Below are 22,300 nucleotides of genomic sequence, written 5' to 3' on the forward strand. Positions count from 1 at the left end.
CAGACAGTGAAACAGACCGACAAAACATTTCATCTGACAGATCAGAAAGACAGAGAGGAAGAGGAGGGATGAGGGCAATGTGAGTGGAAACTGTTTTCGGGGAGTGTTCTCTGCATCTAGGGGTTTCGTTTTGTCTTTAGCAGCGGGCCCAGGTCATCACCGGCGCTCTGGCTTTTGGCAGGAGACTACATTCTGGGGTCGGGTCAGCGAGAAGGGAGGGCGGGTGGGGGTGGGGGGGGGGGGGGCAGGGCCACTCCAGAGTCAGGCATCCCCTCCTGTAGGTCCACAACACCGACACTATCCCACTCCCAAAAGCTTGACGTACAAACATTAAAAAGGAGACTTTTTCATCGCTTCAGGAGGAAGCGCTCCATCCCTCCTTGGTTGAGAAATTAAGGTGCAACTTGCGGAGAAAAATAAAATAAAAATTCATGTCCTCTATGGCAGTCTCATACAAACAGAGACAGACACACCCTCAACACACCCCACCTTCTTCCAGCCAGTTTGTCCTGGTCCAATATGGTTTCAGCGTGGAGGGGGCGGGGTCAGACGCCGCATCGGGCAAGGCCGTATCTGGCAGTTCAGCAGGCAGGCGGGGGGGTGGGGGGGTTAATGTACAAAGATGTGCCTCAGTAGCTCATCAGCAGACGGCCGCTGTTTAGTCTCTACAAAGATCCGTTTGAGGAACTCTCGGCAGTGGTCCGACACGTGGGCAGGCAGCACGGGGTTGGTGGGCTGGGTGGCAATCTTAAAGATGGCCGCCATGGCCTCAAACTCCGCCCACGGGGGTCGCTGAGTCAGCATCTCCACTACGGTGCAGCCAACACTCCTGAGGGCAAAATAACACCAGTTGAAATCCCAACGGAGTGGACGAAATGTGTTTTTGTTAAACACAGATCAGTTCCTTTTGTCTTATTTTAACTGCCATTATTTCAAGTTTAAAAAATCCAAGTTAATACAACTTCTTCTGCACATTTTATCTTTGCAGTGGCAGCTTTTGGATTTTGATTCAAGCCATCTACAAGAGATTGATTAATTAAGGGTTTTATTGCACCAATACCATTAAACAACATTAACTTCCCAGAAAAAAAGGAGCATAGGAACACACACAGCAACGTCACGTCATCTACTCACTAAATTGATCAGGACAATTTTGGGGAAACATCAAAGTGTGCGGTCTCACCAGATGTCAGCCTTCCTGCCGTATCCCTCTCCACTGATCACTTCTGGGCTCATCCAGTAGGGGGTGCCGGTCACAGACATGATGCCCGTCCCTGACAGACAGATGGTCTGCAGCCGGCGGCTGGCCCCGAAGTCTCCCAGCTTCACGTTACCCACCGAGTCACGAAGGATGTTGGCCCCTGAACACAGAAGAGAAGGTCACCCAGCTGCATCTTCCTCTTTATGTCAGCTGGAAAACCGCTTTAAGTGTTAAGAGCAACTACATCACAGAAACCGTCACCTTTGATGTCTCTGTGGACAATCATGTTGCTGTGCAGGTAGGAAACCCCCTCTAGGATCTGCCGGGTGTAACGGCGCGTCACGTTTTCCGTCAGCGCTCCGTACGACTTCAGCTGGTCCTTAATGGAGCCCTTTGGGCCACAAAATGACAGATATGTATATTAAATGGATGTTTTTGTTATACATATGTGCCAAAACAAATCCTCATCCGATTGTATTTTACTCTCAAATATTAATATCATTTTAAAAAGGAAATTGTGTCCGCCTCTGGCTTCAATACGTGCACTAGAAAACAATGTTGAAATGTGACCTCTCTACCCAGTGAGCTACATAAAGCATTTTAGTTTTTTTTTTTCCGTCATTGGGACAAAAAGCGAGCAACAGTGCTGCATAAGAGGCGATACATTCAAATTCTTTTAACATGTATTGCTGTATTTAATCATCACAGTAAAAAGTAAATGAGCACTCACGCCAGGCATGTACTCCATGAAGATGGAGAGCGTTCGCTCCATTGTGTCTCGCAGACAGCCGTAGTACTGGACAATCCGCTCGTGGCACAAATTCTTCAGGAGCTGGATTTCACACTCTAAGGCGCTCACCTCCTAAATGACCGAAAACCGACAAGAAACGTTCATCTTCTCCCTGTTAAAATGCTTTGTTAACTTCTCGTACTTACACACTAACTGATCAACATTCCTAAATGTCAAGACTCTCACCTTGCTGGTCTCCGGACTCTCCGGGTCAAACTGGACCTGTTTGACCGCCAGTTCCCGTCCAGTATCGGCGTCGTAACAGAGAAAAACCCGTCCAAAGGCCCCCTGACCCAGGAGCTTTCCGAGACGCCAGTTTGTTGGGGCGCGTGGAGCTGGACACATCATGAAAACCACACAAAATCAAAAAACCTGCTGAGACGCTTTGTGCGCGTTTTGTACTCACAAATAAAATCAACAAGCAACTCACAGCGGCTGGGGGGGCTGATGTCCATTACAGACAGGGTTGGAGCGGCCGTTGGGTTAGGGTTGGGTTCAATGTCGCTGCCCCTCCGCGGCCTCCTGGCGGGCCCCGGGGCCTCCTCTAGGTCAGGGGTGAAGACACTGCTGCCGCTGCTGGTGCTGGGCGACTGCTCAGTCGGGCTGAAGTTAACCGGCGAGCGGAAGCCGTGAACCTGCGTACGCCGAGCCCGTGGGAAGGTCTTCCTCCCTGCCGAGCAGAGGAAGAGGAGGAGGGGAAGCAAGGATCAGGGATATGAACGTAGTCGGAATCGTGCAGCTGTAGGGCTGGGCCCTTGGTACGTTTATCGAAAAAAATGCATCGTCATTAAATATTTAATTTCAACACCTATTACGATTACTTATAGGATCATTCATAGGGGTCACTGGACTCCCTGTCCCTGTTATCGGATTCAGATATATGCTGGAGATGCGAAAGAAGCAGAGGCACATTGATGCATATGCTATATGAATGTCAAATGATGACAAACTTTCATTAACAAAGTATTACGAGCAGACTTGATACAGAACCCGGCACTTTGTATATTAGGCATAATACCAGCAGGGGTGGGCCTGTCAGTTCAACAGACTCTATGGTGCAGGCTGGCCCTCAACACAGGTTGTAGAATTGTGCTAAGACATTGGAAAACAAAACATATTATCCCTTTCAATGAATGGTGTGGAGAAATGACCAAAATGGCCAGCTATGAACAATTAATTTTTAACTTGAACAACAGAGGTATGGTAGGTGGAAAATATGGGGCCCCTACATGAATGCAATATTGCATAATTAATGGGGGAGAATTTGACGAAATGATTTTAATGAATGTATAAGTCACTACTAAGATGTGTAAGAGATGACTGGTATTGTAGGATATTGGTAGAATACTCATCATTTGTGCTACTGGTGTGATGATATATGAAAGGTATGGAGACGAGTTAGACCAACGTTTACCCTGTGTATGTATATTTTTGTATTCTTTTTTTTCCCCTCGCTCATTCGTTGTTATCTCTCCCGTTTTCGCTTAGTGAGAGATCACGGTTGTTCTTGTCTCGGTTTCTATAAAAAGGCAAAGAAATTTCATGTTCTTCATATTCATGTTCTTTATAACACTTGACTTGATAAACAAAAAAAACAATGATTCATGATCTACCCATTAAATGATATATTTCCATTATTCTACAATTGAATGTACTCAGGAGTAGATATAGGCCTGTAACAATTATTACACAATTGTTTAATTAATAAGTTTTTTACATAATCTCGGTTTCTTTGTTTTACCGCAATTAAATGTTAACATTAGCTAAGGTCTTCAGACGTATGACTGGTAATTGTGGATTTTGTTTAGATTTGCCAAATTGTAACATATAGAAGTGATTATTGGTCGGACTACATATTTTCATTATTATTTCAATTGTTAGTTGTTGCCACTTGAGCCTTAACACGTTCATAGCAACCACAAATTACAAGGGAGGGGGGGTTTACAGTTGGAAAATATGTTTTATGATAATAAAGAGGTGTGGTTTACTTCATAGGCAGTGTATTTGTGTTATTACATTATCTGGGTCACATGACAGTGATATAACCGAAAGATGAATCCCGGAATTCAAGTAGTGCAATAAAAACAATTACTATTAAATATTTTACTCATACAGCATGTTGGTTGTCATTAAGAAAAAAAGAGAATTACCCACCATCACTGTAATCTTGAAGGCCGAAGGGAATGCCATATCGTCGAGGGTACGTCCCACCTTTCCCCGACTTCTCAAACACTGGGATGTCGTACTCTAGAGAGGAAGAAGAGGATGATGAAGAACCCAGAACAATACAACATTTTAGTATGCCTGCATTTAATGGTTATTGCCTACACTGTCCAGACTCTTGACCTTTCAAACATTTACCTGGAAAGTCCTGGTGGTTGTCTGGGTAGCTCTGTGCTCGCGGCATCCTGGACTTCGGGTAGTCGCTGCACAACATGAAATCAAAAGCAAGAAAATATATAAGTGTATAGAGTTTACTTTAGGCTTGATGCGCATTTAAGAGCTTTACTATTATTATTTTTATTTGTGTGTGGGGGTTTCCTTTATTTGAAAGTGACAGTGGATAGACAGGAAAGGTGTGAGAGAGATGGGGGATGACACGCAGCAAAGGGCCGCAGGCTGGACTCGAACGGGGCCTCTGCAGAGGACTCAGCCTACATGGGGCGCACACTCTTACTAGGTGAGCTAGAGGCCGCCCTAAGAGCTTTATTATGTAGGAAAATATAACTAATCTGATCTGCAGATATGTAATATTAAACAACTCTTATCTCCATTTATTTACAACGATCATCAATACTAAAGCAGGCCTAATACCTGACTTAAGTATATTTCTCTATAAATAAAAAAGGTCCTGACCTGTCCAGAGGGCTGTCTAAAGAGGGACAACTTCCAGACGCCGAGTTCTCCGGACTGCTCATCGACAGCGGGTCCAGCATCTGGAGAAGAGAAAGAAACTCAGAAAAAAGAAACTCCCGTACTATAAATCATCACTTCCTCTGCAGTACAGGACTCCTTTCCATATTTACATGACGTCAAATTCATCAGCCGCTCATGCCCGTGAAGGACCTCGCTGACTGGTCTTTACGACCATGCCTACCGGGGCTGAATGATTAACCAGTTTCAAAACAAATGTTCTGTGTTTAACTGTTCAATGTTCCACGCTTATTAAAAGAAAAAGCTTTCATCCTTGCATTAGAATATAGAGCAGTTTTGATGGTATCTCATATCATAATGCTCCGTGACATGTTTTATCGGTTACACAGTGAATATTGAACTTTAGCTCAACTTGAGAAAAAAAAAAAGAATAAATCGCAAATCGAACCGTAATGGCAATATCTGGCAGAAAAATCGCAGTTCAATTTCCCCCCCAAATCATTTAGCCCCAATACCTACAAGCTTGGCGACTGCTTGAAACACGTCCCACGTACCCAGACAGTGTAAGTAGTCTGAACCACACAACACAAGTTATTTACATCCAAGCATCCAGTGTATCATGACTCCTCCCCAATTTAAGACCCTCCTGAGTGGTGCTACCTGGTCCATACTCTCTGGGATAAACTCGCCCTCGCTGTTGATGCTGGTGAAGGAACCGTTCCTCGCCACCTGCTGGAGCGCGTCGGGAATGTATCCTGGTGGAGGGGAGCTGCGGTCCGTCGAATGGGAGCCTGAGGTTGGTTGAAGTGAAATACTTTTTATTAATGTCTAATGGATGCACTTGTGTGAAATAGTCAGCAGGTGCATCAGAGTGACAGGAGCTTAAAGTCTTACATTTATTTTGGGGCAAAATAATTGATGAATTGATGAATTTTAAATTTGATATCAATATTTGTGTTTGCTTCATGTCTGTGCATTTCTATTTTTAAAGAATTTTGCATCAGTCTGACCATGAGACATTATTCACCTATCAAAGCGAGCATACTCTTCTTGTCAGCGACCCTGAATCTCGTGTTGTCCAGCTCCTCGTGGGACGGCAAGAGGTCCATATTGGAGGAAGAATTCTGGGCAAGAAAGAAAACAATTAATTCCAACACAGCGAGGAAAGTGAGGAGGCTCAAATTGGTTTGTACCCTGTTTTCAGTTTAACTTTGCATGCTCTAATAAAAAGGGAGAGAAGTGTAAAAACACAGCTTCAAAAGGTAAAACTAACTTCAAATTTCCAATGGCATATATGCTGTCTTTTAAAAAAAAAAAAAAGGTCCCATGGCATGAAAATTTCACTTTGAGGTTTTTTAACATTAATATGTGTTCCCCCAGCCTGCCTATGGTCCCCCAGTGGCTAGAAATGGTGATAGGTGTAAACCGAGCCCTGGGTATCCTGCTCTGCCTTTGAGAAAATGAAAGCTCAGATGGACCGATCTGGAATCTAAGGCCTATATAAAAGAGACTTCAGATACAGTATTAGGGGACCACTAAGGCCTATATAAAAGAGACTTCAGATACAGTATTAGGGGACCACTAAGGCCTATATAAAAGAGACTTCAGATACAGTATTAGGGGACCACTAAGGCCTATATAAAAGAGACTTCAGATACAGTATTAGGGGACCACTAAGGCCTATATAAAAGAGACTTCAGATACAGTATTAGGGGACACTAAGGTCTATATAAAAGAGACTTCAGATACAGTATTAGGGGACCACTAAGGCCTATATAAAAGAGACTTCAGATACAGTATTAGGGGACACTAAGGTCTATATAAAAGAGACTTCAGATACAGTATTAGGGGACCACTAAGGTCTATATAAAAGAGACTTCAGATACAGTATTAGGGGACACTAAGGTCTATATAAAAGAGACTTCAGATACAGTATTAGGGGACCACTAAGGTCTATATATAAAAGAGACTTCAGATACAGTATTAGGGGACCACTAAGGTCTATATAAAAGAGACTTCAGATACAGTATTAGGGGACCACTAAGGTCTATATAAAAGAGACTTCAGATACAGTATTAGGGGACCACTAAGGTCTATATAAAAGAGACTTCAGATACAGTATTAGGGGACCACTAAGGTCTATATAAAAGAGACTTCAGATACAGTATTAGGGGACCACTAAGGTCTATATAAAAGAGACTTCAGATACAGTATTAGGGGACCACTAAGGTCTATATAAAAGCATCCAAAGTGCACCATGTCATGGGACCTTTAAAGCTTACTTTCTTTGTACTATTCTTTGAAACACAGAAAAACAAAGCTGCTGTGAAATAAGTCAGATAAAAATAGTGAAAACTTTCCTTACTGTGATACAAGGCTAGATATCATTTAACATCATCAATTATATAATCCAGCTTCATTGTCGGGTGGTCAATCAGACTAAAAACACATTTTGTGTTATTTTGAAGAATAAAAAAAAAAACAATGTCAAGGTTTTGTCCTGGTGTTTGGATGTGGGAGCTGCTCACCTGAGAGGAGATCTGGAGCACCAGGAGGATCTTCAGGCTCTTCATGTGAACGCTGCGATCCAGCAGCTCCACAGCCTTGTCCAGGTCGTCCTGAGTGGTCAGCGGAATCACCAACTGCAAGAAGAAAACACACAACTTTGACGTAGATACCCATTTGGTTAATAATTTCACTCAATATCAGTATCAAAAAAAGGTGCAGGTGTGCAAAGGCTTCGTACCTCATTGTTGGTGTAGTGAAGGTCCATCGTCTGACCGAAAGCCACTTTGGCTTTCGCCTTCAGGTCTTCCAGCTTGACGGGTCGAGGGAACTGCAAGATCCTAAAGAGAAGAAGACAGGTCAGAGGTCAAGAGAGCACAGCGACAGGTCTGCGCTGACAACATTAAAGAGGTGAACCTGGTCAAAGCCTCACCTCTTCTCCCCTTTGAACTCGAACTTCACTCTGACATCGTTCTGTTGGAAAGCCAGTCACGTTAAATTCATATCGGATGAATGAACACTGACACAAGAGAATAAAGACATTTTATTGTCTCATATTTTTCCAAGAAGCATCCATGTTTTCTAAACTGGTCCCCTTTTCTGTATTAACTTGCTGTTGCAGCATTTTTTGTCAGTTTCACATTAAAAAGTCCCCTCTTTCCTGGAGGGCCTTTACTGTGACATAAGCAGAAAGGGTTTGATAAACAGCATTTGAAAGAATAATTAGTAAACTGTAACTATAATCAATCTAAATGATTCAAATGTTGTTGAATATAAAAAGCTTTTTGGGTCTTACTTTTTGCCTTTACTTCTCATATTCTTTGACTGACATTCTTGCCTAGCATCATGTTGTTTTTCTAACGGAGTGGTTACCTGGTTTTTGGGCGAGGAGGCTTTGGGTTTGCCCAGGTCTGACAGGAACGTTGCAGGGCGGCTAGAGCGGTGCAGTTCGGCCAAGTCCTGCATGATGGAGTTCAGCGCCTCCTGCTCATCTGAGTGACGACAACATTTCAGTTTATTGATAAAAGTTGATAAAGGGTGAAAAAAGGGAAATTACTTCAGCCAAATTGCACAAACATAACTGTGAACTAACAAAATCCACTTGGTCACAAACACATCTCAGTAGAAAACACAAAGGCCTACTTCAACCTACAAAGGCCACACACATACACACATACATACATACATACATACATACATACATACTGAATGTTAATTATAGTTCAGTTAACATGAGCACTATGAGAACTATTTACCACATTTTATTTCTACATAAATATGGCTTATGATTCCTGATTTCCTGGGTGGATTTAATTTGATGTAAACTGTGAGCAACTTCAAAATTATTGTTCACAATAACAAATGTCCTTGCCTTCTCCTTAGTTACAATTACCTATCTTATTTGCTTATGTCCAGGGCTTCCAGAGCTGCAGTGGTATATGTATACATACATACATACATACATATATAATGCCACTTACATTGAAGTACATAACAAGGGTTTATTGTGGGGCAAAGATGTCAAAAAAATCATTGTTCGGTGAGAAAAAAAAAAACATTCCCTGGGTTGTAGGTTGGACAAAAGATGAAGCTGGCTGACTGCCAAACAGTAACACTATCTTAAAAAACACACACATACCCATCTTTATGGCACAGCGATTGACCCAGGAGGCCAGGAAAGAGGATTCTCCCATCAAAGGGATTCCTTTCTCCTGCAACAGCAAAAGGACAACATAAATCCTGACATGCAGCTGATCGGGACACAAGTTAGAGCCTGAAGCTGATCAGCAGATCTGTAAACAGTTACGCTTTCCTACACAGGGCTGGGTACTATGGTAAAAAAATATTCTCACAATAACTGTAAAACATTGTCCCAATACGGTTTATAATAAAAAGGAATAAATAAGTAAATAATTTTGTTGCAATCATTTCTGTAAGATTGTTATCAATTCATATATTCCCCGACATTTCTTCTCCTCAATCAACACATTAGTTGTTATAACATGAAGTGTTTTAGTGTGAGGTCGTGAGGTTACCTCACAACACTAATGTTACAGAGAGGATCTGTATCAGTCTGAAGAGGTTGAAATTTAACTCTGGACAGTAAAGATTGCCTCTAATGAGAGTCTACGATAATCATTAACTATATTGATAGATAACTGTCTGCAGGTGACGTTAAATCTGACAAATCCATCACGTTGATGAGAGTTGGCTGTGACACTAACATTTGCTTAGCACCTAACATTTTTCTTCAAAAAACTAAAATCTCCTTTGCAAACCACTGTGAGCTGAAAAGCAAAGTTGAGTCTAAGTTGATACCAACAACACTGCCACTATTATTGCCTCCTGTGGAAGATAATTCGCTTTAAAAAGGTCCCATATTGTAAAATGTAAGATTTCCATGTGTTATTTGTTATTATAGGGCAGGTTGAGGTGCTATATAAATACTGTGAAAGTATCAAAACTTTAAATCTACAGAGAAATGCACACAGCCCGTATTCGGAAACTGTGCCTTTAAACGAACCGGTAGGACTTCTGTATGGTTGTGATGTCATAACTATACTATATAAACCGAATCGCTGTGACGTCACACTAACACAATCACTTCCGGGTAGGCAAATGGCCATTGATTTGAATTGCGGATAAATGTGAAATCGACAAATTTGGTAATTTCTGTTTTCATTTTCTGCCGTAACTGTAAAGGCGGGTACACACCAACCAGACGGCCGACCGTTGGCTGAAAAGCCAGTCGGACTGATCCGTCTCCTCGAGTTGGTCCAAAAAGTGTCTCCATAACAGCAGGCTGCGCTAATTTGTATTGCTGTCCAAAAAATGAAAACCGGTAGCTGATTGGACGAACGCGTCACATGTGTTCGTTTTCTCCGGAAATTCAAAGCCAGACTTTCATGGCGGCCGTTTAGAATACGATCTCATATTGTACTAAAATAGTTCACTGAAACATGTTTCTGAAAACATTTGAAGAGAGAAATAGGCCATGCAGTTGCTGAATCGGTCTTCATTTTGGATCGACAAAGGTCCGTTTAAAAGATTTTCGTCAGATTTTGAGAGAGACTCTAGTCACGCTCATTCAACTCGCCATTTCCGGGTGAGTCCCGACTGCCCTGCCTCCGACTGAACATGTCAGGTCGGCCAAAATGAACACGGACAGCTCCTCAGATGGACGACAGCGCGGAACACACCGAACAGACTCGAGTCACCGACCTTGCCAGACTGTCCAACGGCCGATTATCGGCCCGGTGTGTAGCTGGCTTAACGTTTAAATACGTATAGTTAAACACGGAGGTCCGAACTAGCTGACGTTTCTGCGGTGCTTATTTTCTGAACCGTGCTGCTTTGATAACATTCTCACCACCAGTCGGAATGACTGCTAGTTTGGGTGGTGTCACTTTCTTTAGTCTGTGGCCCAACAGGTAAATTAAGTCTCCAAATGAACGTTAGTGAAAGTGTTGACATATGAAAGCATCAAAGATTTTAGATTATAGAATATCCAGTTGTTCCTGGCCCCCGTTTGCTTAACACAGAATGCACCCTGATGTTATTGTAAACAAACATTGTAATTGGGTCTTCATTAGGTAAAAAGTGCGGTTACTGTCATTTCCCGGCTGCAATGATGTTGCAGAGATGCAGATGGGGAAGACCCAGAAACGCTGCACCAATCAGAGCCCACTGGGCTTAAAGAGACAGGCGCTAAAATGGAGTATATTCAGACATACAGCATTGGAAAAATAATCCGTTTTTAGAACATTAAATCATGTAAATATGTTCTAGTAGAAACCCAAAATACAAGTATGAACCTGAAACTTAGCATAATATTGGACCTTTAAACCAACTTGCTAGCGTTAGCGGAGTAGCCCCGCAATATTAACAACTGTTGCTGCAAAATGTGCTTAATGAATGATTTGGCATCTTATAATATAACCACAACACACAATTAGCTACACATATCTAACGTTAGCTTGTCAGAGAAGCTAAGTGGCTAATGCTAGCCGATAGTTCATTGTACAGCTAGCTAGCTGTCAGGCCAGGGAAGTTGTCAAGCTAGGCTAATGCTAAAGTTAACTAGCCGCTATTCAAGGCTCTCCCGCACTGCAAACGAACTAATGAAAGGTCTGATCCACAAGGTTTCATCTTTATCATCTTACCTGGTAGATTTAGAGTCACTTCCTCATCCACAGGGCCGGTGACAGGAGCCCCGAGCCCTGCAGAGAGCCGCTGGAGGAAGCAGAAGTTTGGCTCCAACTTCACTCGAGTCCTGCTGGGCCACGACGACGAGGCCCGACGGATTTCAGTGTAGCCCACTGGATCTTCCCAGGCACACAAATGACACGATAACAGTTTAGCCAACAAAGTAACTCCTTGTCTGTGCGGTAACAAAAAAAACAAAGTTATCCGAAAGCTTTCATTTTGTTGCACTTTACAACCTGGTAGCTTCGCTCGCGGTTGCCCCCCCGTTGCGTTAAGCTAACGGGCAATAACAAATGGTTATCGGAAGTGTAAAGATTTTGCTGACAAAATAAAAACATAAGATGTGTTGTGTAGGGAAACCCCCATATGGTTACATATTTCGCATTTTATGTTGACAGTTGTTAACTGGAAATACAATTTTTCATTTTGGTATAATTGACAGGTCTTAACCTCCCAACCTCGTTGGAAGAATCCTACAAAAACACAACATGTGATTTCAGAGACGTGTATCGTTTTCCTTGATCACGATTGAAACCTGTCAAATTGCTAGGTTTTTATATTGCTGTGACAGAGATCACACGGCCAATTCCCGCATAAATGTCCAAAGTTTGGTTTCCAAAATCCGTCCTGTTCTTCTTGTGAATGTGGAATTTTCATAATCATAAAATTAACTGTACAAAAATAACATTTTTCCATCTCATTACATTCAAAACACATAAGAATGTCTTTATTCTGACTTTACATCGTTTTCCCGTTTTTCCTTCTTATAAATTGTTGAACATTAAGACTGATTATTATGTTTTACATTGAGTGATGAAACATATATTGTTTATTCTTCAAGTTAACAAAAAAATGCAACAATATTCACATTCTAGAAAGATACTTATTTTGAAGGAAACGATTTAATACGTAATTTCCGGTCGATGTAGAATTCTCACAACATCAAGCTGGAGCTGCGATTGTAAGCTAACGCTAGCTACATCTATTGTCAATCAATTTTAACAACACAAGCAGAGGAAAAACATGTCAGATACGGTAAGATATGCATTTTGAAGAGTCTTTATTGTTTATAGTCTGCCCGAAATTTAAAAAGAGACAATTTAGTTGGGGCTGATACCTCGTATCTGGTTATTTAACATGCTAACTGTTAGCTCATGTAGCTTCAGGCCCAGAGCTCACTGCTTATATATTACATGCTTTGGTTTTAGTTCATTTTCAAAAGGTCAGCTATAAAACATGAAGTAATAATACCAGCATGTTGAAACGGAAACATTCACATACGCGAGTATCAGTGTTCAGCATCAGTGATATGAAACCTTCGGGCCTATTTGTAATGTGTGTGGCGTTTACATGTTTTCTGCTGCTGAAGTTTGTTGTGTGTTGTTGATGTTTTATAGGAGACAAAACCATCCAGCCAAGACGGGGGCGATAAGAAGGATGGAGAGTACATTAAATTAAAAGTGATTGGCCAGGTGTGTATGAATGCAGGCATGATGGATGGGTCTCACAGAGCTTAACATAGGAATTATCATCATATATAATATGATGATATAATATCAGAATGATGGTCCAAATAAGTTTGCACTTGCATGGAATGTGCCGTGGTGTGTCTCCTGCATATCATAAACATATGAAAAGGGAATAAAAAAAATAGAGCAAAAGCCAAGAACATAAATATATAAAAGAAATATTGCAATACAAATATGTAAAATGCACTATAGCAAATTTGAACATCATAACTGTTTTTTAAAAAGGAGTAGAAAGCTTTACTTTGTGCAGGGCGTGCAAAAACAATCAGGATGATACCGTATGTAGCATTGAACATTAGTTGTTGATGCATTAATTGTCCAGTCACTTGTTAATTAAGTTTTTGTTGTTGTTGAATGACTCAGAATATGTGCACTATTATAAAGTTGTGTGCAAGCTGCGCTTACTTCTTTATAAATAGTGCAGTTGGGGTTGTACAATGTGCATACTGTCTTCACTGTGCAAATAGAGTTATTACCACATATACACAAAGGTTACATTACCTCAAATAAGTATATATATATATATATATATATATATATAATATAGTATAGTATAGTTGCTTACTTGTGCAATTAAAAGATAGCTATGTTTCCAGAATAAGATTCAGAGAGTTTCAGAGAAATACAATTATCTGATGTAATTTAATTTTAAGAAACCAAATTAATTTGGGACTTTATGAATTAAAACTGAAATGAATTGGGAAGTCAGTAACTAAGTCCAGCCTTACCTTCAAAACAGAAAGCTGTCACCCTAACCATACCGGCATTTCTTCTGCTTCTCATCACCACTTTCTCTCTCCACCCACAGGACAGCAGCGAAATTCACTTTAAGGTTAAAATGACGACACATCTGAAGAAGCTGAAGGAGTCCTACAGTCAGAGACAGGTATGAGGAAAGAGGGAAATTACCAACAGCCACTCCGTGTTACTAAACCACAGGTTTGATTCCTGGCCATAAACCAAGCACTGAGAAAAACATCACTTTTTAAATGACTTTGAACCAGTTTTTGAATCTTTGGATTTTCAGACTAACTTTTTTTTTTTTTTTTTTTTTTTTTTTTTTTTTAAAATCACATTATTATTTAGAATCGATGATTAGATGTCAAATAAACGCCAGCAGCACCAGAGAACACTGTATTAGATTGTCATGTGTTGTGTCCTACAGGGTGTCCCAGCAAGCACGCTAAGGTTTCTGTTTGAAGGACAGAGAATCGCAGACAACCAAACTCCGAAAGAGGTAAACTTGTCTCTCGTCTTGAGCAACCCTCTTTGATGACTTTTCTATTAATCCAGAGTGTTGTTTCTTTAAAGACATACAAGTGTGTCACGTATACGTTTACCTTCCTTTTTTACCTTTCCAAGGTTCCTAAAAACTGCTTATTATAGGGTTATGAATGATGAGAGCAGTGAAATCTGGGGATGTTGATACTACTGCAATTTTGGCATCTTAAATGAACATTTAGAATATTCTGAACTACATAAAAATGCTATTTCTATTACTTTTCTCACAAAATGCATCAACTACTTTACATTTAAAATAAGGCATTTATTCAGTAGCAACACACATGCAGCTGAGCTAATCAAGGACCAAACGACTGCTGCTTCATTTGAACATTACCTGTTGCAGTCACAGATGAAAGTTGTTTTTGTATTTTCCAAAGCTTAGACACTTTGCAAAAGCTCAGTGACTCATACACCTAAATTTGGCTTTTAGAACAAAGGGCTTTTTGTCCGCAGATCTGGAACAGTTCATTGGCTCATTGGTTCATAACAGCTTTGAAATATAAATAAATGGTCCATTATTGACAAAGATTTAATTAACGATGCACTTTTAATTCTGCAGATGTAATTTGATGCAAGTAAAACAAGCGTTCTACATTTATAGGGGGAAATGACCAGTATTCATGTTGTGTTTTGGACTTGTTACTGACATGTCTCTCCTCTGCTGTTTGTCCATGTCAGCTGGGGATGGAGGATGAGGACGTCATCGAGGTTTATCAAGAACAGACTGGCGGACTTTGGAATGATTAAACTCATGCATTTCTAATTTTTTTTTTCTTATTATTTTGTATTTTATTTTGTATGTATGTACGTATTTTTGTTCAGTTTCAAACCATCTGGATCAAAAGCAACTCTTATCAGGGCTTCCATATGTGAGGGTGTGAACAGACTGAGGCGAGGAAGAGGACAGTGGGTCTCTGGTTCTCTGAAGTGCAGGGATGCTCATGCTGTTGACCCGAGCACTAGCATTCAACGTGAGTGTTACACCCAAATATATATAGACAAACGTTATTGTGGGTGCTTTTGTCCCGTCTTTCTGGGGTGCCAGCAGAAACAAATCATGCTATCAAGGAACAGTCTGCATTAAAGTAATAGTTCACCCAAAAAGGAAAATGTTACTGTCTAATCTTATTACAGCCGCAAGAGAAAGTAAATTATCACAAGACGATACCACACAGTTGGTGTACAGCTTTGTGTCAGCTTTCTTAAAATAAAATAATTAAACCAGAACAAATGACAGTAAAGTCTTCAAACAGCCCCTCCTGTATAATTTTAGTGTTCTGCACTTGGGGACCAAAAACTTTAATATTTACTTGTTTATCTTCTCTATTTTTAGCAATTGCTCTGCACCCTGTTATGAAAGATTGTATTAGCCAATCACATGCGAGTACACATGGACTTTGTGGCAAAAAACACAAAGTCCTTCTGGCCTCTTAAGTTTGAGGAGGCTGAAGCAAAGCTGTGTCTGCTGGGCACATGTCAGAAACAGAGTTTTGGATGCACTATGCCTTTAAATCTGTGTGTGACTAGCAGTGATGCAAACACTGGCTTCATCTTCTATTTCCCTTGTACAGGACATTGAAAAATATTGCTTGCACCCCTGTTCATTTTGTTGACTGAGAAGTAGGGCTGGGCGATATGGAGAAAATCAAATATCACTATTTTTGACCAAGTACCTCTATCGATACCGCAACGATATTGTAGTGTTGACTATTAATGCTTTCACAAAATATTTACACAAGGATTGTTTAGATAAATAATCACCAGTAATGTGGATATACTGACTAAGTGGGTAAAGGCAAATAATAGAAAACAGTTACAACAGTCTGGTAAGTTCAAAAAATGACATCACTTTACTGTAATGCAGCCTTTAAAACCAGGAAAAGACAACACTTACGTCATACTACGATATTACCATATCCAAAATCTAAGACGATATCTAGTCTCATATCACGATAGATATAACATCGATATATTGCCCAGCTCTCCTGAGGCGTTTAGGGGTTAGGCATCAAAGATACACGAGGCAGTTCAATTCATATATCTTGTGTAACATTCAGGGCCTTTCACAGGCGGTCTTACCAGAGAGAGGGTTCACTTTACCACTATGTGCTCATCAACAGCTGGGTTACGCACATTGTCAACATTTGTCTCTGTAGATTTGGATATTTTGCATTTACAATCACTGTGTGCCATTTTTAAAAAAAAAAACTAAATAAAATGCAGCCATCATGAAATTGTAAAATGATAATTGACCTGCAAAGGTAATGAGATTTTAAACACATTGTTTTAAATAGATAATTGTGCTTAACTTGTATGTTGTATTTAGTATTAGTGTGTTTGAATGCTATCTCATATGCATCTTCAGTGTCTTTTTATATTTGAGATTCAGTAATGATATCTAAATATATACCCAATATAGAAATATTTTGCTCGCTGACAGTCGCACAGTATTTTAAACTCCGATGACTCGGTTCTCCAGCAGTTTGTTCAAGGAAAAATCTTAAAATGGTCATCTACGATCAGTGAGCGGTTATACTGTGGTGTCAGCGCTTGGTTTTGGAATTAAACTCTGGATCTGTGTGTTGTATGCCATTCTTCAAGAAGGCCGATGAGCTGCCCTCAAACTGTGGCGTCCGTGACATTAGTGTGACGAGATAAACGAGATCTGTGCATGCTGGAGATGCTCCACTGCCGAAGGATGAAATAACCAACAACAAAACACATCTGTTGACAGTCTGGTTATTTCAGTCTTCACAAACACCCATAATGCCCGGTAAAAGCTGAAATGGATGATGGTTGAACTGCACCTCTGGGACACTTTTGCTTTCGGCGCACACAATACAAAATTCAGAAGCAGGTCAGCTGTCTTTACTGCCATACAATTGGTTTTTCAACATCCATAAACCTCCGAGTAGCAACTTTAAATCAAGTAGTTATCCTTTTCTAAATGAAATGACGCACGGGTCAGTGATCATAGACCATCCATCAAATGGTTGTGGTTTCCCAGAGGTGTCCTTAAAAAGTTAAGATTTCCTCCATTGGATTTTTTTTTAACCTGACTGACTGTTCATAATTTTTCCTCCGTGCGCCAGTGAACGGCTCGGGTGAACTCCACTCCACCCAAACCCCCAGGGCTGTGTTTTGATCTCAGTGAGGTGACGGGACTGTTCATCATTAGAGGAACGTTGATACAGATGGTTTGAAATTTTACAGATGAGCTTTTTGCTTTTTTTGAATAAAATATTTAAGAAAATACTGCTGTGGACATTTCAATGTGTGGTTTTGCTTCTTACTGGATTTGTAGTAAGGTTTTAACAGAAGGAATGTAGAAGTCCACTTGTGTGAGTGTGTCCACATCTAACATCTACGTATTCTAGTAGAAAGAAGTTAGACTGCCGTTTGTGCTCACAGTGAACAATGTTTTAATTTACTTGAAATCTGGAAGCAACTCAGAGCTTGTTTAAATGACCGAAGTATTCAAATCAGTCACACTATTGGGAAAGGGGAAAAAAAACAAACTGTATTGCGATGATGGCGTTGGCTTACTGAACATGTGATGTGGTGTGCACATTTAAACAGGAACCAGCTGTGCCCTTTCAACATTTTATTGTCGTCTGCAGGGAAATGGTTTAGGTGATGGTGGAGGAGTTTGCCTAAACAAAGGAATATTTAAAGAAAAATGTCACAGATTTGAACAGCATATTCAAATTTGGTTTAATCTGTACTTAATTTCCTCTTTAATTAAGAGGCTCAAACTCTGGAATCTAGCATAAACTAAACTATCTATTAAACTTTCAGACAGAACATTTAACATAACCCAAACAGAAGTATTATACAGGTGAAAAAAAGTTCAGTCAAACTCACATGAGTCCTCTCTTTGTTCTTCCTGGTGTGTTTTGGAGGGAAAAGAGAATCCCAGGCCTGAGGGGTGGAGTTATATAACCTTTTAAAGGGGGTGGTGACAGTCCATGCAGTGATGCAGGCTAGGTGGAGACTTGTTACAATATGGTAAAGTCTTTTCTTAAATTTCTGAATGCAGTAAACATTTAAAACCCCTTTAACCCCTCAAAATGCAACACTTTCCTTTAATTTAACCAGTCATATATGCAAAAAATTAAGTGTAGCAAATGTGATCAATTTAAGTATCCTTAAAGGATATTTTACATTTGATTTCAACCTCTTTCTCTCATTTGTTAAAACAACTGGTATCCTATTTGCATATTATTATTATTAACTATATTATCAGGTTATTCACAAAGGTAGAAGCAAATAGCCATAAAACACATTTTAGGTTTTTTTCTCATAACAGCACTGCAGCGTTAAGTTGAATATTTGAAAACGTGCGAGGAAGAGTAAATTATATTATTGCAAGAACGTTGCTTATATTTCTCTATAGATCTTTTATGGCCAACACATTATTCCTTTACGAGTGAGTCAGTACATTCATATCAGATTATCTTTTTCACATCACACTGTACATAAAAACAATAAATAGTGAGCAACATAGACATTTTAATGTTGTCAAGACTTACTTAGGCAGTCTGAGGCACTAAGGCATTGGCATTATAGTGTGTTTGCTGTCAAGAGATGAGTCATTCAATTCATCCTCCTCCGCCAGAGAATAAAATTAGATGAGTCACTGTAAACAACCAGTATACTGCAAAACACATCACAAACCACAAGTTTATTTACAAAGTACCTTTTATTTCAATTTGCAAATTAAATTTGAAAGTTGTCATTTGTATTATTTTCCTCTGTGAGTCCACGAGTCAGTGTTAAACATCGTGTTCGTGAGACTCAAACGCTGGGTTATCTTTCACCGCAGCCCCCCTGCTGTCAGTCTTTGATTGAGCATTTAATGACCCGCCCAGGTGCTGTGACCTCACGGGTAACCTGTACATACAGAAAATAATCCCGGAGACAATCATGAGGACCGTCCCCACCATCCCGACCCCGATGCCGCACCCCACGTGTTGAGAATCAGGAGCCTGGGGCATGTTAAACTCAGGGGGGAACTCGATCGTCTGATTTGTCACCACGGAGATCAGGTTCCACAGGAGAGGTGTGAGTGACATCACGGCGGCCAACAGGCACAGCACGCCGGTGGTGAAGAACGCCAAGCGGATTGGGCAGTTCCTCTCCGTCCCAAAGTAGATGTTCCTCAAGGCATAAACGCCGGCAGCGTTGCCACACAGCCCCACGAGCAGAGACAGGAGCATGAGAACCTGAGCCGCCACGATCTCTGGAGGCGTGAAGGCCTCGGCCAGGCTGATGTACCTACAGTGCATGACCCTGAAGCCAGGGGTCACCAGGGTGTGGCTGTTGAAGCAGGCCCGCCAGATGCCCACCCAGGCCACTCCGGAGCTGATGACCTCCCTGTCAGACACTAGCCAAACCCTCCACTGGATGAGTCCGAGGGACATGGCGGTGAGAGTCCAGCCAACGCAGCCCAGCGAGAGGGCATAGAGCTGGGCGTGGGCGGTGTGGGCCAGGTAGTTCATAGCAGTGGAGCTGCTGGTCGATTAAATGATTAGTTGTCAACCATCAAATTAATCGCCAACTATTTTGATAATTGATTAATCGATTTGAGTAAAATTCTCTGATTCCAGCTTGTTAAATGTGAATATTTTTTAGTTTCTTCTCTCCTCTGTGACAGTAAACTGAATATCTTTGAGTTGTGGCCCAAACAAGACATTTGAGGACATCTTCTTGGGCTTTGGGAAACACTGATTACCATTTGTCTCCATTTTCTGATATTTTGTAGACCAAACAACTCATCGGTTATCTGAGAAAATAATCGACAGGTTTTCGTTGCAGCCCGTCAGGTTACCAAAAACCGACCCAAACTGGGCATTATCAGGAGATGGAAGCCAGGTGGAAAGTGTCATCACTGTGCTGTAACTTCGGAGTCACACTTCATATCCAGCAAGGTCTCTGTGGCCGCAGCTCATTCACCCTCTTCTTCCTCTTCTCACTTTCTCTCTCCACCTTGCAGGTCCTCTGATGCTCCTTTGTCACACAAGGACCTGCAGCGAAAAGAGAAACACACATAACAAAAAGTATACATTTCTCTCAGTGTGCAGATGTTCTGGAGTTATGTTGATATGCTCCTCATGCTGCGGTAAATCTGGGCTGCATACATTTCCTTGACAGAAAATACTTCAAACTCTTGATGAGAGTTTGTTGGGTAAAACTAACTTCCGCTGGGACTGAATTAAAACATATTGAACACCGTAGGCATGTTAAGATACCAATATGTTGACTATGTAGAGCTGAGCCTGAGATGTCCTAAAATAACTGTATCATATATGGGGGGAAACATCTTGTAATCATCACAACTAAGATTTATTATGGTTGGTTTAAAAATTTATCAAATATGCTTGTTTGACGGCAGAAGGTCCATATTTGCTTATCACCTTCTCCTGTTTGATTTGAATAAAAGTATGAGCTGTAAATGCCATATAAATGCACAATGTGATCCACTGTCTCTTTCTCTTAGTTTGGTCTCTCTGCTTTTTATTCATTAGCTAAAATGTTTTTTTTTTTTTTTACAGAGTAGAGTAGAAAATAATAGTTGTTAGGCTTGATACACAAATGGGAATAAACTGTGTTTTTATTAGACTGTATTTCCTTGTTAGAGAAACAACAGGAGACTTCCTGATATTAACTGTGCCAAACACTTCGAAGAATTCGCATTAATTATTACAATATCTAAATTCATGTTCAATTAACATGAACTGAAAGCAGCACAAGAAGAAGTTTGGCTAAAATCTCAAAACATGGAATAAAGAAGAAAGAAAAGGAAATTATGTTCATTCATATCATTTTCATACAATCTACCATATGACACAAACTCACATAAAGGTGCAAATATTTTTCTTGTCAGTTTCACCGCTCAAATGTAAAAACATAAATCAGAATTTAAAATCCATTAAAATCTGGTTTTTAAATACATTTAGCAAATAAGGCTTTTGCAAATGAACTTGTTTAAGTTAAAAATGATTACACTGAAACCCACGCTGAGTATATTATTGATCAACACTCCAGCAGGTTTGGAAGATTTCAGGGAACTTCAGTTCATTAAAGACTAAACAGTTGCAAGTGAAACTCTTCATTCCGTGACGTACCTGAGTGCCGTTTTGGCGAGCGCCTCGTGAGCCGCCTTCAAACTCTGGGACTAGACACAAAATGCAAACCTTAAACAGGATGCGTTTCTTTTTTTGTTGCAGCATGGCACTTCCTCATCTTGCCACCAATAACCTAGATACAGCTTCCCGTCATCTCAAGAAACTGTCAATGATTGACAGAATATAATGGAGAAGCGCAGTGTTATTGATACTGTAATTTAGTTTCAGTGCAACCTTACCTTCAACTCACTTTATTGCAGTTATAACAACTTAAACTGGTACAGTACAGGCCAAAAGTTTGGACACACCTTCTCATTCAATGTGTTTCTTTATTTTCATGACTATTTACATTGTAGATTCTCACTGAAGGCATCAAAACTATGAATGAACACATATGGAATTATGTACTTAACAAAAAAGTGTGAAATAACTGAAAACATGTCTTATATTTTAGATTCTTCAAAGTAGCCACCATTTGCTTTTTTTGATAACTCTGCAAACCCTTGGTGTTCTCTCAATGAGCTTCATGAGGTAGTCACCTGAAATGGTTTTACCTTCACAGGTGTGCTTTGTCAGGGTTCATTAGTGGAATTTTTCCCTTATTAATAAAAAAAGCAAAGGGTGGCTACTTTGAAGAATCTAAAATATAAGACATGTTTTCAGTTATTTCACACTTTTTTGTTAAGTACATAATTCCATATGTGTTTATTCATAGTTTTGATGCCTTCAGTGAGAATCTACAATGTAAATAGTCATGAAAATAAAAAGGAAACGCATTGAATGA

General features: G+C 40.3%; 3 protein-coding genes across 4 annotated transcripts; 1 reads left to right on the top strand and 2 right to left on the bottom strand.

Moving 5' to 3' along the window:
- Positions 1 to 609: 609 nt before the first annotated feature.
- map3k2 (mitogen-activated protein kinase kinase kinase 2) lies at positions 610 to 11,890 on the bottom strand. Of its 2 annotated transcripts, XM_028572045.1 has the most exons (18): positions 11,813 to 11,890; positions 11,534 to 11,695; positions 9,010 to 9,082; positions 8,244 to 8,362; positions 7,804 to 7,844; positions 7,612 to 7,711; positions 7,394 to 7,507; positions 5,893 to 5,989; positions 5,526 to 5,656; positions 4,848 to 4,927; positions 4,353 to 4,417; positions 4,146 to 4,238; positions 2,422 to 2,661; positions 2,178 to 2,326; positions 1,932 to 2,063; positions 1,463 to 1,592; positions 1,184 to 1,361; positions 610 to 829 (listed from the first exon to the last, which is right to left on the bottom strand). In XM_028572045.1, the coding sequence occupies exons 3-18, from the start codon at positions 9,062 to 9,064 to the stop codon at positions 610 to 612; spliced, it is 1,944 nt and encodes a 647-aa protein (XP_028427846.1). In that variant the 5' UTR covers positions 9,065 to 9,082; positions 11,534 to 11,695; positions 11,813 to 11,890. The 2 variants fall into 2 exon arrangements, with proteins under 2 accessions (XP_028427846.1, XP_028427845.1); XM_028572044.1 differs by having other exon boundaries at positions 11,534 to 11,864.
- Positions 11,891 to 12,495: 605 nt separating this feature from the next.
- Positions 12,496 to 16,082, top strand: sumo1 (small ubiquitin like modifier 1). The gene is made up of 5 exons (XM_028572124.1): positions 12,496 to 12,611; positions 12,974 to 13,048; positions 13,914 to 13,991; positions 14,271 to 14,342; positions 15,068 to 16,082. Exons 1-5 carry the CDS (start codon positions 12,600 to 12,602, stop codon positions 15,134 to 15,136), a joined length of 306 nt encoding a protein of 101 aa, XP_028427925.1. The 5' UTR covers positions 12,496 to 12,599; the 3' UTR covers positions 15,137 to 16,082.
- A 3,005-nt stretch (positions 16,083 to 19,087) lies between these two features.
- Positions 19,088 to 19,984, bottom strand: LOC114551023 (claudin-34-like). Its single transcript, XM_028572110.1, has one exon. It carries the CDS (start codon positions 19,888 to 19,890, stop codon positions 19,165 to 19,167), a length of 726 nt encoding a protein of 241 aa, XP_028427911.1. The 5' UTR covers positions 19,891 to 19,984; the 3' UTR covers positions 19,088 to 19,164.
- Between the last annotated feature and the right edge of the window lie 2,316 nt (positions 19,985 to 22,300).

This window comes from Perca flavescens, chromosome 24 (genome assembly GCF_004354835.1).
Source record: "Perca flavescens isolate YP-PL-M2 chromosome 24, PFLA_1.0, whole genome shotgun sequence".
Classification (NCBI taxonomy): Eukaryota; Metazoa; Chordata; class Actinopteri; order Perciformes; family Percidae; genus Perca; species Perca flavescens.